This window comes from Vulpes lagopus, chromosome 17 (assembly GCF_018345385.1).
Source record: "Vulpes lagopus strain Blue_001 chromosome 17, ASM1834538v1, whole genome shotgun sequence".
Classification (NCBI taxonomy): domain Eukaryota; kingdom Metazoa; phylum Chordata; class Mammalia; order Carnivora; family Canidae; genus Vulpes; species Vulpes lagopus.
Genome location: NC_054840.1, coordinates 42,723,990 through 42,741,041, shown reverse-complemented (window position 1 = coordinate 42,741,041; position 17,052 = coordinate 42,723,990). Strand labels below are relative to the sequence as shown.

At 42.1% G+C, this 17,052-nt stretch overlaps 1 protein-coding gene across 2 annotated transcripts in view; it reads right to left on the bottom strand.

Annotated features, from left to right (window-relative positions):
* The window catches only part of TRIO (trio Rho guanine nucleotide exchange factor), a 356,231-nt gene that overhangs the window by 233,694 nt on the left and 105,485 nt on the right, over positions 1–17,052 (bottom strand). The window contains exons 1-2 of one of the 2 annotated variants that reach the window (XM_041731546.1): positions 11,199–11,217; positions 1,597–1,671 (exon numbers count right to left, since the gene is read on the bottom strand). In XM_041731546.1, the coding sequence (XP_041587480.1) occupies positions 1,597–1,651 (55 nt within the window). In that variant the 5' untranslated portion in view covers positions 1,652–1,671; positions 11,199–11,217. Of the gene's footprint in view, positions 1–1,596; positions 1,672–11,198; positions 11,218–17,052 lie in introns of those variants that run through there. The other variant, XM_041731545.1, reaches the window with a different exon arrangement.

The window sequence follows — 17,052 nt, the reverse complement described above, 5'->3', positions numbered from 1 at the left end:
GGTTTGAGTAAAAACTCATGATGCACTCTGAAAGACAAATGATTTTATTTCTTCAATTAGTTAAAAGGGAAATAGTTTTAGTTCGGATAGTAACTTAGACAAAAATGACATCAAATGAGATATACTGTATTAAATGCCTGATAAAGAATGAATACAAATGAAAATCATCAACCTTAGCTTTCCCCTGCTCTTGACATGTGTCTCCAGGAGCTTAACCAAGGCAGCAAGTGTTCTCACTACAGACTCACACTTGAAACATAAAAATTGAAGAACATGTGAAATTGGCTTTAAGCCCTTCCACTGCCACCTCTATTGTTTATAAGCAGGGTCTTTTCATCATATTAACTTTAAAATCCATCTGTAAACAACGAAATCAGGAGCTGACAAAAAGCAGCACGAGTCTACCTTATGCAGTTTGTCACTAAGTGCTTAGGAAAGAAAAGAGCAAGGATACTTTTAAAACTTGGCCTACTTGTAAGCAGGAGGGGCATTTTTTAAAACATGTATTCCCAACTATCTAAAGCATTTCTTCTTCTCATGAACTTCTATTAGCATTTCAAATGAGTTTTGAATTAGATTCACTTGAGCCAAATCATCAAACAACATTTCCAAGGGTGCCAGGAAATACCACTGGCCATGGAGGTGAGAGTAGAAAAGCACCACAGGGAGTTGTACCCTAATATAGCCCCGTTCCACGTGCCAAAAAGACACACCCAACATATAAAAGCAGCTGGCGGTGTTACACATTCAAAATAAAATGTGTTCAAAAAGAGACATCAGATCAGCATATTATGCCTGTTTGAGAAAGATAAAAAATTCTCAACGGAAACACATCCAGGAAGACTGTCTAAAAGCACATGAGAGTCCACACATTTACTTCCTGCTACAACAGAGCAGAAAAATCTGCAAACCTTTGTTTTGTAAAAAGTGAACTAGTGCCAAAAAGGTAAAATACCCAAAGGCTCTTCTGTTCATGGGGGCAGGAACCCCCAAAGAAACAGCCCCAAAAGCCCTAAAGCTGACCCTCTAATGTGCAGAAAAGAGGTCAAGTGCCCCAAAGCCTGAGAGGCTGGTCTAGACTGTCACCAACCTGCAGGAGGCCAGGCATTCCCCAGCACCAGGCTGTACAGGTAAGTGGAGGACCCAGTTGGTGGAGATCACTAGGGCTTTCATAGTCCATAACATGGGTTCTAGGAACTCCAAGATCAGGGAACAACAAACCAAGGTAAAAAATTCAGGACTCATCCAAGTCAGGTCAATTCCCATCACTTTCAAAAGATGATGGACTTTTAAACAATCATTTGTTTTACTTCACTGAATAGGGAAAAACACCAAATGTCTGTTGAATGACAGATACAAACCTATTTTTACTCACCAGTGCTATCTGACTTATGATGTGCCTACTTGCTAGAAGAAAACGCACTGAGCACTAATTTCTCAGGAGAATGCTACAAGAATAAGGCAATTAAAAATCCACTGAAACACCAGTGCTTTTCTATGTGTGACAGGTGAGTTAGTTTAGTATTTCAGACTCTAACACTGTATCAGAAGCAATCAGAAGGAGTAGTACCATAAATTAGAAAAGTTTAACTTTACCTGAAAGGTACGCAACTTTTTCCTTTAAAATTGGCAAAACATCCATAGCTTTCATTTCATCGTTTTTTCGAAACCCTGAAATATATAAAGAAAAATTCAAATTACTAGGTTACTTGAGTGACATTTAACTTCTTACCCACCATATCCAATGCCAATAGAGTAGCTTTACTCACACCCATTAAATCAGTTTTAGAAATATCATTTCAAATCATGTGAATTCTATGAAGAAAAGACTGTGATCACAGAATTATCTTCTATTTTTAATGTCAATGATTTGCACATAGACCCAAAGGCTCCTGTACTAAGCAGGCTCGAGGCCATTTGTAGCAATAAAAATCTGCTCCCAAAAACACAGGACATGAAACCAGTCCAGATCATTTCAAACATCTTCATCTGAATCCTGTAGATGAATGCAAACAAAGCAGCAATATCACGTTTTAAACACGGCGATTGGTGGCACACTGAAGCCCCTAGGGGGAGCCCCAAGCCTCCTCCTTGGGAGTCCAGAGTGTTAAAAATAAACAGTGGCAGTGAGGAGAACAGGAATTATAAATAGCTGGAGACTGGCCACAGCTCCCTTCATGCCCTAACCTTCCAGGCTTTCTGGGTCATGCCCCCCTGGAAGAATGTCCCTAGTTAGTGGGTAAGATGTCCCAGCGCCACCTGATTCTGAAGGCGGCTGAGTGCATCTTCTCACTGTGAACCAACTCTCCCCACATCCAATACCGTCAAAGGCAAGTGGAGAGATCATGGAAAAGAAGCATGAAGCAAGCAATTCAGGGCAAGCCGATATCCATCTTGCAGCCTTAAACGCGTGTGGCCCAGCTCACCAGGGCGAATGCCCACAGGGGAGTCTGGGGCCCTGAATGTTCATGCTCATAACAATTCTTCAGGGGCAGCCCCGGTGGCGCAGCAGTTTAGCGCCGCCTGCAGCCCAGGGCATGATCCTGGAGACCCTGGGTCGAGTCCCAAGTCAGGCTCTCTGCATGGGGCCTGCTTCTCCCTCTGCCTGTGTCTCTGCTACTCTCTCTCTCTCTCTCTCTCTGCATCTCTATGAATAAATAAATAAAATCTTTTTTAAAAAATTCCTCAGGATATTTCTCCTGGAGGAAATTTTGGTCCAAGATACTGGTTATCCTCATCAAAACTAGAAACTATCATTATTGACTCAACAATCTCTAGGAAAAATAAAAGACCACTGCCCCATCACTTATTTCCTGTTTGCTTTTGCCCAAAGCCATACCAAGAACACTCCAGAATGGTAGCTCGGTAACACAATAGTGCAAGATGCAGATCTGGATTTAGAGAGCAAGGAAAGCACTCTCTCACTGACCTGGGGCTTCCACTTGTGACAGGTCTGAGTAGCCCTTGGGGGACTAGCCCTGCCACAGAAAAAGCCTACAAAAACAAAAAACAAAAAACTGTCTCAAGGCTGCAGAGTAACCCAAAGCAGGGAGACACGACTTGGTAAGAAGGGACTGTCACTGGGAACACAGAGACTGGGGCTGTCGCCTGAGGACAGGATGCCAGCGGAGCAGGACAGGGCGCCAGCGGAGCCATGTGGAGCTGTCAACACAAGAACCAGCCACATCTCGGGGCAACCTCAGTAGCAGACTAGAGAACGGAAGGAGCCGGGGAGCTCCAGGTTCTGTGTATAATCTTGGCTCCAGTCTCCGGCTCTACCCTGAGCCTCACTGGTACAAGGCAAGCTCCAAGCTAAAGACAAAGTATCTGACCAAGATTCTTGTTGCAGCCCAGGGCAGAGGAGCTGAGAGTCATAGCTTGAGTCCAGCCACGTTAGCAGCCTGCCAAAGCAAGCAAGCAACAAACATCAGCACTTTGGGGAGGAATAAAACAGAACCCAGCCTCCTCAATATATCATTCATAGAGGCAAAGAATGACTAAATTACTGGTATGATTTGATTAATTAAGTCTCTCCTGCCCGCAGAATACTTCTATATATATATCAAGAACCCTGTTTAACAGGATTAACTATGATATTGACAGTCACTAGAGACCCTGCCCAAGGACAGCAGCAAATGCATCCTGAGGAGGTCCCCAAGGTCTAGGAGATGCAGCAGCATTACCTCTCTGGGCCTGAAAAGGCTCAACACGGAACCCACACTTCTACATCATCAGACCATTTTGCTTTTCAGTGTACCAACCTCTGTGCTGGCAACCCGTACCAAGCTTTTAAAAACAGTAGCTATTTATAAAAGGCAAAACAAGAGCCAAGAGTTCTGCAATTTCATCCTTAAGGTTCCTTCAAAACTCTTGAATGGATGCAATCTCGTTTGAGCAATTCATTGCCAGTCATTAGGTAATTCACTGGACACATCTAAAAAGAAAAAGATTCCACCTCAATTCCATCTGTGGTGGACAGACACATCAGTAGAGCCAACACCAAGGGGAACCAGGCAGCACAGAGGCCCTCAGGAAGACAAGGTTATAAATTCCTATGGCAAGGCACCGTGTGAAAAGTTCTACCAGCAGCACAGAGTGCTAGGGAACCCAGACAAATGAGGAGGCAAATCGAATGACAGGTACAGTAGGAAGGAGTGAGAGTTAGCTGTGGGTCCCAATCTACAGGGATTTGAAAAGATGATCCCCCTTCTATTGCTACCAGGTAAGAAAACACATGCTTCTACCACCGGCACATCGCCTCTGCCCCAACAGATGCCCTGGCCAGACAGAGGAGAGCCCTCAAAAGGACCACTGGCTGCAGTCCTGGATCCCCACACGACAGAAACAAGGGCCCCACTGGAGGCCCAGCCTGCCTCACACAACCCTCAACAAGTAGAATGTCCTAATCCCGGTGCTGGCATCTCACAAGAGGACTACGTGACTTACATGAGCATTCCAAAGCATTCTTAACAATCCCTGCTGACTCTCTGCAGCAACCTATTTATTACTACCCTTTCAGGAGCGGCCCATGGAAGTGAGAGCTGCCGTGTTCCAGCCCACCCCACAGGAAGAACAGCACACTGACAGGAAAACAAGGTGGGAAGTAAACAAAACTTTACGACAAAAAAATCTCGATTTCCTATGCCACTAGAAGCCAGAGACTCACTTCCTCTCATGTTTTAGTTTCCAGGAACTATACTTTAAGTTTATTGGTTCCTGAAGTTCTCCCCTAAGTTAGGTTAAGACTCACCATCTTGTCAGAAGAGGAAAGGGACATGAATCCAGGACTAAGCTGATGTTGTAGTACGTTACACTTCGATTGTGATACACACACATGTACAATATAAATTCTTCACATTTTCACTACAGTATTTTTGTTAAATATGTCACAGGAAAAGATGTGAAATTCATGAAAATAGTCAATTAAAATTTTTAAAATAAAAAATTCTTAAAAGCAGAAATATAAAACCACAAAGAAACTGAGTTGGTGTGACTGTTATGGCAATCACCTAAGTATTACCTTAATCTCATTTCCATTTTAAAAAACACACCCAATAAGCAAAAGGTTAAGGAAGCATGTATACTTACCATAAAGCCAGATTAAATACATCATATAAATTTTAATAAAAAGCAGGAAGAACTCAGCCATGAAACATCTTTAGATCAAAAAGGCAAATTCTGTTCCATGCCCTGAAGAGCTACTTATGAAAACAGAGTGTGCAACTATTAAAAAAAAAAATTCCAAAAAAAAAATCCAAATACATGGCTTCTGTGCCATTCCACTGATTCTAGATTACACCGCAGATAAAACAACTCCTACTGTGTTCCTTCCTTGTGCATTAAAGGAGCTAGCTGTGGTTTCTAAACTTTTGGATCAAAAGGATATGCTCCGTGACTATCTCTATAACACACAGCTCCCCCGCCCCCCATGCTCATGGGGAGAGAAAGGGATAGCAAATACCATCTTGGAGTGATGCTTCTGAGATCTCAGGTCACATCTTTGTGTCACAAACCACGAGTCAGCAGTGCTTTTACTTCTAAGTGCCACCAAGAGAGTTTGAAAATGCCACTAATAGGTGGAGGAAGGGGGTGCCAAAGACTTGTAGTAAAATTAGATGAAAAGAAAAGCAGCCTGAAAAGTAGTAACACCGGGTCAAAGTCAGAGGACATTTAGTTATACCCATTTCTTAAAATAGGTACTTTTTAAATTACACAGAGCCTAACTGAAGAGTTCAGAAAGACAAGATTCTTCATACAATTTAAAGTAAGCTTCCCCATCTGAGAAAAAGAAGCCAATGTGAATTAAATCAAATGCTAGCTTCAGGAGACAGTGACCATAGCACAAGGATGCAGTCTGCCCAGGCTCATTTGTAGGTACAGAGAATGTTTCCCAAGGGGAGCCCAACAACGCATCGAACACTTTTTTTTTTTTTTAACAACCACTCTTTTGAATCAAGTCTACAAGGAACCTGATTGGAATGTTCACATGGTAACATCTGTCATTACACTAAGATCTTAATATTAATATTTGTTGAATGATACTGAGGAGAAAGGAGTGTGGGTTAAAAATCAGATGTTACCATTGTTGAACATGCAGTTAGTGCTCTTTCCTGGTTCAACACAAATAATACCTAAAACAATAAAATCTGAATATTTAGAGGGTTTAATATATTCATTTAAAAACATCTTAACCCCAAGGCTCACATATTACTTGCTAAAACTGATGGTTATCACCTTGTATTTTACAAAAGATTTTACTTATTTATTTCTATCTGAGAGAGACAGACAGACAGAGACAGTCAGAGTAGAAGGGGTAGAGGAAGGAGAAAGAAAATCCCAAGTAGACTCCATGATGAGCATGGAGCCCAATGTAGGGCTTGATCCCCAGGACACTGAAATCATGCCTTAAGCTGAAATCAAGAGTCTGATGCTTAACCCAGGTGCCCCTCTGTTATCACTTTTTAAATTGCTATTTGGTTCAAGAGCATGTCAATCTGAGGTACATTTTACAGCCCTGCTTCCAAATTGCTCATATTTCTTAAAATTATAAGCATTATGTTGCCCATCAAGAGATTAGTTTTTCTCTCTATTCCTCTAAATTGGCCTGCTAGCTAGAAGATGGATTTCTTTCGTTTCCTGCTATATACCAGATGCCTAAGACAGGACCAGGCACAGGGTGGTCAACAAACACATGATGGATTGATGGCTGAATGAATGAGTGAATAAATGAATGAGTGAATGAATGAATGAATGAATGAACAAACATACTTCTCCAGCTTCTTGACCCCGAGTTCCTACTCAAGCACTTTAATGTTCCTTAGTACTTTGCATTTTAAGTTTACGAAATATAAGCTCAGTGTCTTCAAATGGCCACTCCTATTCTATGTGTTATATTTATAACAAGGAAATTAAACACATTGCCCTGAGAGGAAATATTCCACAAGTTAGCATTTAACAATGGAAAATCTTTTACTTGAATCAATGGTCTGAAACTTCAACTATCTAATACTCCACTGGCCAAATCAATCTCTCATTTTTCACCCTGAGTCTCTGTGAGTAGGTGCTGTATTGTTGTTATCAAATGCCTTTTGGAGTGAGTCACTGCTGACCACAATGTTTACTCATTTGGTCTCTTCTCAGTATTAGATTTTTTAAAACAACAACAAACAGAAAAGGAACGACAACCCACAAGTTCTCTTACTTTATTTTATTTTTTTTTTTTTTAAGTTCTCTTACTTTATTTTATTTTTTTTTTTTTTAAGTTCTCTTACTTTAAAAAGAAAAAGCACCACAGAAATATTTTTACAATGAGCAAGAAGCTTTGATACAGCACATTATTCCAACAGTATTTTTAATATAAGGGTCAAAAAAAATAAGATGAAATAAACCAAATGAGGTCAAAAGTAAATAAAATTTAAACTTTTAAAGCCAGGATACAGGGGGTGATTTCTTTTTTAAATCCCTATTTCTCCTAGGCCTACTGGCAGATATTAGTAATTTCAGATTTTATGTCATCTTCAAATTAAACAAGTCGGGTTTTTTTGTTTGTTTTTGAAGTAAAAACAGTGTTAGAAAAACACCAGAGCTACCTCTTGATCATCTGGGCTGAAGGAAATGAACTGTTGCCTTGTTCCTAACCATCTGCCTCACCTCCTGCACTGGGATTGGTCTTTAAAAGACCATCCACAAGGGGATCCCTGGGTGGCTCAGCAGTTTGGCCCAGGCCCATCAGGGACTGCAGGATCGAGTCCGCATCCGGCTCCTGCATGGAGCCTGCTTCTCCCTCCTCCTGTGTGTCTCTGCCTCTCTCTGTATCATAAATAAATAAATTTTAAAAAAAATAAATAAATAATAAAAGACAATCCACAAGACAAACTGTGCTCTTCATCCATTTCCAAAGGCCTCATTTGCCTGTCAGTTGTACTACTTTAGTACTTGATGGGGAGGCCAGAAGCGGGAGTGACTGAAAAAATCCTACACCCTCAGAAACACAGGTCTGTAAGCAGAATTAAAAATGTGTTCATAAATAAAGCAGCATTTTGAGACAACAGCAAAAAGGAACACTAAACAGGAAGCTGGAGGGCTACTATTAGTACCAAGTCTTGGTGGTAATTACCTAATTTTACTCATTAGTTCACTTAGGGGCAAGGCGCACGCGCACCCTGGAGCACAAAGAGCCAGAGGAGGAATCCACAGCGACGGCCCGCGCGCGCGTGCGCACGCGCGCGCGCGCGCACACACACACACACACACACACACACACACGGAGGTGACGTCACCCCTCCAGGCATCTCCCGCAGTGCCTGCAGGATCAGTCACAGAGCACAGGGGGCGGCGGTGCCGGGCACACCGTGTTTGTGCTCTCAAGGGCTTTAACCACGCAAAGCAGTGAGGCTAGTGGTGTGTAGGAAGGAAGCATTTCTAACTAGCCTGGATCCTCTATGAAAATGTTTAGGGGGAAAAGTGGTTATAAAATCAAATTATATAAATGTCATTTTTACTAAGGCATAAAGACATCAAAATATAAAATACTGCTTATATTTTTATGTAAATATATAACTACCATTCAAACATATAAAATGAATGTCAAGTGAATTAAATACCAAGAATATGGGCATGCTCACAGACCACCACACGGAATACAGATGGGGTTTCATAGTGCAGTACTGTAATTTTTACCTAAACCTTTATGGCTATAATAACTGTCAGACTGGTTAATTTATCCCTTCACATAATTTTAGAAGCAACAGCCCGTAATGTAACATCATACTCTTAAGGAAGAAAAAGCAGCATAAGTTTGATTGATCCAAGGAAGTAAAGGGCATTTCAACTTAAAATAGCTCTGGCTTTTTAATGTCCTGAGCACAAAACACAGAGGACAAACCAAAATAACCAAAAGACCATAACAAAAAATATTTTTAAACTATTACATATATTTTAATGTAGATGAAATAATGAATTTTTAATGTTTGATGATCTAATTATGTCTTAGCTACGTATTCAAGTTTAATTAAAAACTACAACAGACCAATGGAAGGGAATATTCTAATAGTCAAAAAAGTAGTATTATTATTAATAGGGGATTTTACTGTCCTACAATCTCATACACCAAAAAGAACCATGTACCAGATGTGCTGTTCATCTCTGTACCCCCAAGGACCGGCCATGGCTAAGCATAGAGAAACTTCATCCTCATGTTGGCCTAACACCAAAAGAAAGAAAGAACACATACATCTGTGCCTCTAAGAGTATCAGGAGATGCCCATGGGGAAAGCATCCACACTGTACTCTGGGACTCCAGTCACCCATCCTAAGCCACATGTATACACACAGATATAGACATGTGCCTACTTATTCTGTGATACCTACTCCAAGGAATGCTTGCTTTATGTAAAGAAGCAGCCTCTCGGGAAAGCTAGTTAGAAACTTAGTTTGTATCAAATGATCCACAGAGATACAACTGATAGAAATTGATCACTGTCAAATGAAATTATTTAGATCAAATCATCCAAGATTGACTGCTAAAAGAAACCACGTTTAATCATTACAACATTTCATACATGGTAGACCCTTGCCCTCTACCAAAATAGAAAAGAAAAAAATCCTTAGGCCTTCATATTTTTTAATGCATTCTTGTAAAAAGGCTTTGAAAAATAAAGCTATATGTAATTCTCCTTTTCCTTTATGTAGAGATCTTTTTGATTATTGTAAGCAATTACAGAGATGTCATATAAATTAGTGATATTAAAACTCTGTTCAGTGGACACTGATTTGGGGGGACAGGGAGGGACTTGTACACTCAGTGTGTTTGCAAAAGCAACACAGGAGTGTTCAGACACTTGGTATGGAAAAACCAGGGCCAGAGGGATCACAATAGGAGAAGACATCCTGTAAGATGTAGGATATATGGGGTGGAGGTGATTACGGTGGGTCTTGACCAAGCAGAAGACCCCCAGCACTGGCACAAGAAGGTGTCAAGAAAAATGGGGCTCCTGCATGCCTATGGTACAACCATCTCCACCTGCGCTCATCATGGTCTCCACAAACCTGCTCATTGTAAACAATTCCAAAGTAAATTGGAATTGGGTCCCAGCACAGTACCTGGCCCCATAAACCATCTATCTATCCAACAGCCAAACCAGGAACCCGGGCTTCCCCCTGCCCCCCACTCTTTCATGCACTCTTGTAGGCTCTATGCTTAACTGGAGCACTGCATCTCCCTGCCCCACTGGCCAGTAGTCTCCTAAAGGAGGTGCAGGACTCCCTTTGATCCACTCTTCCACTCTCCCCAAACCCCTACCTCATCATTTTCCTCCCTAAAATTCATCAGTGGCTCCTCAGAGCCCTCAGATAAAACCCAAACTCCTGGGCATGCCCCCAAAGTCCTTGACAATCCAAGCCTGCTGACATTTGCAGCCTCACAACCCCATTCATTACCCTCTCCCTCACCTACCCCTGCAGGTACCACAGATCCCTGCTTTCCAATGAGCTCCCACACAGCCTCAAGCACTCCCTCCCCTCCCCATGCACAAGCCCACACATCCTTCACATTCCTGAACACTCAGACCAGAACCACTCCTTCTGTACAGTCTTGCCGTGTGTCCCCACTGCTGGATATGATCCCCCATCCGGCACTCTAACTGCACCCAAAACCTCATCATGTTGCATGGTAATTATCTAAAGAAATATCTGTTGGGGGCCCTGCCCCCACCCCCATCAGAAGGCAGGCCATTGCCTGTCATCTCCCAGCCTGGCTTCACTGCAGCAGAGTGCCACAGGACATGTAAGAGCCTCATGCCTAGCTGGTTCGACCCTGGGGTTCGTACCACTTCGAGCAGCTAGACATTTTAAGGGGCAGTCCACAATCTGGAGTTCTGAGCAAGGTATCCATGTTACCACATAAAGCAACGAGTCCAAAGCAGTCAACTTGCCACACACACTCAATTTCGAGAAGGCTTAGGTGACTGCGTTACTTCTTTGTCTAGTATATTCAGTGACTAGTACATAAAATCACATTTGTATATTTTTGGTCTACATTTTAAAGTAGGGAAAGTTTTACTTTGGAATTGTTTACAATGTACTTAAAAAGGTATTTTCTGCCCTAGCCACCAAAATTGTAACCGATTATAAAAAGCTTCTCTGGTGGGAAGACCAGGCTGTGATTTGAGAAAAGATCACTCAGTGGCTTTTCATTCTACCTCCTCAACAACCAACAGAATGCAGGCCTTCAGGGAAGTGGTTTCCAAGCAGAAGACACAGGCCTCAGGGCCCTGCCTCTTTGCGGTGGGTTGAGTGGGTTCTGGTCGCGGTCACGTCTTCACCCAAGAATTCCAAGTTACCCGGAAGTGTTCTCATCATGAGAGTCTGTAAACAAAATAAGCATAAGGGAACCAGCAAGGCAAATATATGCCTGGCAACTCAAAACTGAACACCTTTTTCTTTCGTACTGTTGTTATGACAACAGGTCCCTCTGCACTAGGCCAAGTACTCAGATGACAATGTCTTTTGCCACATTACTTAAACACAAGCTAACCCTCTGTAAGTGTTATATATCACAAATAGTAACATCCCAGAACACCTGCATTGTGCCACTGACATCTTCCCTTGTTACTGACCACGAATATGAAGGAACAGAAAACGCATCAAGCAAACAAGCAGAGCCAAACCTTTCTAGCTAGTCTATAAATTTAAGATAAAGGGGGATCCCTGGGTGGCGCAGCGGTTTGGTGCCTGCCTTTGGCCCAAGGCGCGATCCTGGAGTCCTGGGATCGAATCCCACGTCGGGCTCCCGGTGCATGGAGCCTGCTTCTCCCTCTGCCTCTCTCTCTCTCTGTGTGACTATCATAAATAAATAAAAATTTAAAAAAAATAAGATAAAGGGATATAATTCTATCAATGAATCAAGATTTGGGTTTAAAATTTGGTTTCAGCTTCTCTCCAAATCAGTATTCCCCAAGCCAGCCTTCCTTCTGTCCACCCTACGATGCTAAGGTTCTACTTTGGAATATCTCCCCTTGCCCAGCTAGCTAAAGAAAGGCTGTAAGCCTGGGGTAAGCATTGAGAGCACATTATCCACCCAGAGGTCCTCCTCCAGGCTCATCAGCAAATGCCTATCAATCCTGTCTGCCTTCAAGATGTTTATTGATAAGTTTTCCATTCATGGAGAAAAAATAAACCAAGGTTGAGTGTCTTAATCTAGCAATTAACTTCATTGAGCAGTGATTATATTCAAATGGAAATACTGTATTAAGGGACATTAAATTACACACACACATATATGAAATATCAAAATGTCTCCTAAAGTTAAGTAGTCAGCAAAGTTATTGTATGTACAATTCTGTTTCAAAACGCTTCAGTTAATTAATTTACCTTTGTATTAATGTATCATGCAAGGCAAATGCCACAAAGAAACAATTTTTTAATACAAGGACTGAAAAGTTACTTCCATTTGGATTTAATTTCAACATAAACTCACTAGAAAGATATACCTTTAATAACACAAAGAATTTGGCAGAACTTTCTACCGGCCAGGCCTTTGATGAAGCTTAGAATTGTGTTTTTTAATCCCTCGGCATTCATATTTACACACAGTGCTCTCTTAAGTCCTAGAGATTTTCCCCCTAAATGGTATGTTCTGATTTTAAGAAGCTTATAATCTAAAACAAAATAAAACGCACATTTAGACTAACAGTGGCCTTAACAATGTGTACGCGACACATTGATGGAGACAAGTGTCTTGCAGATACACGTAACTCTTACTTCTAAGAGAGATGTAGATACTGTTGTGATTAGACTAACCCATCTAGAAGTATTACTTCTGTCACTGAAATTTTGTATCAATCACAAGCACTAAAAACTAAGTCCCTGACATAAAAAATGGTGTTCCGGACCATTCTGAAAGGGTCAGAAACCCTCGCTCCAGGGACAAAACCACAGCATCGGAGTGAATAATACAAGTAACATGTTCAAAGATTAACACGGTGATGTTTTAATCATTAGAAACCCACTCAACAGTTAACACGTGGCTACTCTGCCTAAGGTGTTCAGCTACCCTACTCTGCTTTGATAACGGTTTTCATCTTTTTCTGAACATATCAGAAATACATCTGAAATACATTGTGCTACATCTGGTACTTGAGGAGACAAACCAGAACAAGCTAAGTCCTGATATTCAGATGTCTACTGACCAACAAACAGTACAAGAACCCTAGAGAAGCAACTCTTGTCATCACTAAGTAAGGACAACTCAAAAAAGCAAAACAACAACAACAAAAACCCCAGTGCTTTGTAACTTGTTTTCAGGCTGAATTTGGAGTACAACCTAAAGTTTGGATTTTTCTTCCCGATCCTTCTGTTTGCCATAATGAGATTTGATGCCTTGACAAGTATTTTAGCTCTGAGGACACGTGGAGAGAAGGACCAGGCCAACACTGGACCACAGACCTGCTTTACACCTAGACCACAGAGGGCAAGTTCAGCCTTTAGGACTCACCGGCTCTTAAGATTATAAAGTGCCTTCTCATTCAGGTTCTGGTGTCCTTGCTCACCCTCATTTCCAAGCAGAGGGAAAAAAACCATTCCAGTGAAAAGGTTCCTACCATTTACCCCCCTGTTAGATTCCTAACAAGAAATTGAAGAAATTACCGGAATTGAGAAAAGAAATGCCATCTGTGAATGTAAAAAGAAAAAGCAAAGTGAAAGTCACTTTCGCTCTCTAACAAACTACCTCTCCTCCTACCTTCTCCACCTCAAATCCCCTTTGCATATCCATACAAAGGGAGGTTTTCTAAAATTCTGGTTTTAAAATGTGTTTAATTAAATCAAATTATTTAGATATACAGATAAGAAAACAAATTTTGACATAAAAATGGATTTAATGTGAACTGACTCATCTCCACTTACATTTTTATACATATTCACTGAGGAGGAGAAGAAGTTATAAATTCACAAGGTAGAGGGACAGAAGTGTCCAAGGGGCATGACCCCTCAAGGAAGGGGTACAGGGCAGCTTGCTGGAAGGAGTCACTGGTCAGACACTCACATTTCAGGTTACCAGCTCATGCTTAGTGGTGCCTCCTCTGATTCACTGGAAGACGAGATGGGAATTCAGCAAGCAGAAGCCAAGCACAGACTCAGGGGAATGTGCCACCAACGCTCCAGCAGGACTACAACCCACACAAAAGGTGAAGAAGCTCCACCTATGTGCCGGTAACTCACATCCTACCTGGGCTCCTGTTGAAGCGCTACGGGAAGAACTGGCAGGTATCCCCTAGGCCTGTGCCACAAGGCACCCTCCTCCTGCCTGCCAAAGGGTCCCACAGTCCAGAAGGGGGGGGGAACCTCATGGCGGGTTTTATTTCCTTACCCTTGTCCTGCAGTACCCAACCTGAGTGGGGTAAAACACAAAGGTGTATGCCTTGTAGGCTGGGGAACCTGCTGTTCCTTTTCCAATTCCCTAATTGCTACGTTCCCACAGAGAAACAATATGTATCTGCCAAGGAGCATTTTTTTCCCAAATTAACTCAGGATAGAAATGCAAATAGCAATGCAATAAGGACATTTAAAATGAGATGTGTAGTACTCATTCTCCAGCTCATGCACCGCAAGACCTCTACAGTGCTCTGCACAGAGAGCTACGTGACACCTGCTGCCCAGGTGCCCGTGACCAAGGACAGGACAGCACAGGGTTACAAACAACTTCCTTCCAAGGGAAACATGACAGGCACGAAGGTGTATGGAAGAGATTATACTGCTCACTTCTGTTAGCAGCACATTTTGTGGACATCACCTGAAAGCAACAGTGCCACAACTCAAAAGAAAACTGTCAAGGTACTAGTAACGTCTAATACAGACCCAGGGCTGGACCCTGGCTGCCTGGTCTGCCAACTCCCAGGAGGAATCCAGTGGACGCATGGCTCAGTCCCTCTGCACCTTGGTTTCCATATCTGTGAAATGGGATCCCAATTAACACCACATTACAGAACAAACAGTGCCAACAACATTAACTATGATTACCACTGACATTTGAGAAAGCCACTTATTCTTAGGTGTACACATTTGGTAAGTGCTTTAAGTAAATGGATTTGAGGAAATGCCTGCCGTTTCTGCATTCTATAAGGAGGTGCATCTTACTCAAAAAAAAAAAAAAAGTAGGACTGAGATGTCTGGTTACTGTCAAAAGTCAGCCAAAAGAAACCACTTACTTTTAAAAATCAACAGCCATGACAGATGAACATTGGCAATGTCCTCCTCCCGAACTGACTGTAAAGAACTGGAAGGTGATTCAAAAGTCAGAATGCTCTCTGATCTAAGAGCTTTCAGCAGTTCATGCCGACCCTCATTCCCCCCACACAGCAACACCCACCAGCCCCTGAGTGTTCTCAGGATCCTGCTGATTAGCCGGTTCCCATTGTGGGAAGGGCAAATCAGAGTACAAAAGAAATGAAAGCAGATGAGCCAGTAAAGTCACTTGAAGGGAAAAAATTTTTAAATGATCACCTCCTCTCACTAAAATAGTGGCAACAAAAACTTAAATAACCCACAAAGTGCTCCCCTGTTCCAACACCTCCTCACTTCACGCCCCTCTACAGCCAAAGACCTGTCCATTGTTGCAATGATTCCTTTCCTTCTGCTTTGAAAGTGGGAAAGGCAAGGATTACAGCAAGAGCTCTTACCTCTGGCCTTGCCAGCTGGGGCCCTGAGCTTGCTAGTGACCATTGGAGCCGCAGGGATGCCAGGCGGCAGGGCTCTGGCTCCCACATCCAGGCCCTCTACCTGCACTGGCCCGCCTCTGGGACATCAATAACCAATAGGAGGTCACTCTCTCACGCTACAGGGCTACTTGAGGCCAGAAGGCATAGACAGACCATACTCTTTCCCCTCCATCCTCATCTTCCACCTTTCTTTTTTATTTATAATTTTACTGAAATTCAATTTGCCAACATATAGTAACACACCCAGCACTCATCCCATCACATGCCCTCCTTAATACCTGTCACCCAGCTACCCCATCGCCCCCGCCACCCACCTCCTCCCCAGCAACCCTTTGTTTGTTTTCCAGAGTTAAGAGTCTCTCATTGTTTGTCTCCCTCTTATTTCTTCCATTCAATTTCCCTACTTCACTTATGGTCCTTTGCACTATTTTTTATATTCCATGTATGGAATTCCACAATGGAATATATTCCATCGTATTCCATACGATGACTGTCTTTCCCTGACTTATTTCATTCAGCACATGGATGGAACTGGAGGGTATCCTGCTCTGTTTTTAATAGATGATCAAGAACAAACAGGGTTTTCCCATTCTGCCTAGAACTGTGGGTAACAGTGCAATGAACAGCTGGCTGTGCACACAGAAAAAATGCTGGCCTTTGTACACATACTGTCTGTGGCTGCCACACCCTCAGCCCATTCTGGTGAAGACAGAACTCATTCAAAATTAAGGTTTTTAAAGTGATGAGAAACCACTCTAAGCTCTCCTCCTCTGTTCCTTGCTGAAACCACCCCAGGTGGATGCTGCCAGCATGACATCAGCCAACTCTGCAATGGTATCACCTCAAAACCTCAAAACAGGAGCAGGACAGTAGGTGGTATTATAGTAAATAAAATCTAAGAGCCCCGATGCCTTTAAATATTCAATTACTCACTTTATGGTAAAGCAAAAAGGCTTTCAAATCAATTTTTCTAATTTTTTCAGCTACTAAAATGAAAGCCTAGGCAACATAGGCCCCACTTAGAAGACAGTACCAGTCTGGTCTGCACGAAGGTGTGTGTATGTTTGAAACCGCCATCCTGTTTAAGAACCAGGACATGAAAAATAAATAAATAAATAAATAAATAAATAAATAAATAAATAAATAAATAAATAAATAAATAAAAGAACCAGGACATGCCAAGACCTTAGAAGGCTCCCTGCCCCGGCCTGAGGATACCCACCTCCTGATAACCACTGTGCTGACAGTTCGGGTAACCATGCCCTTGCTCTTCTTGATAGCCTTCACATTATTAATCTATTGCTACATGATATATTGCTTCATTTCCTTGTTTTTGAGC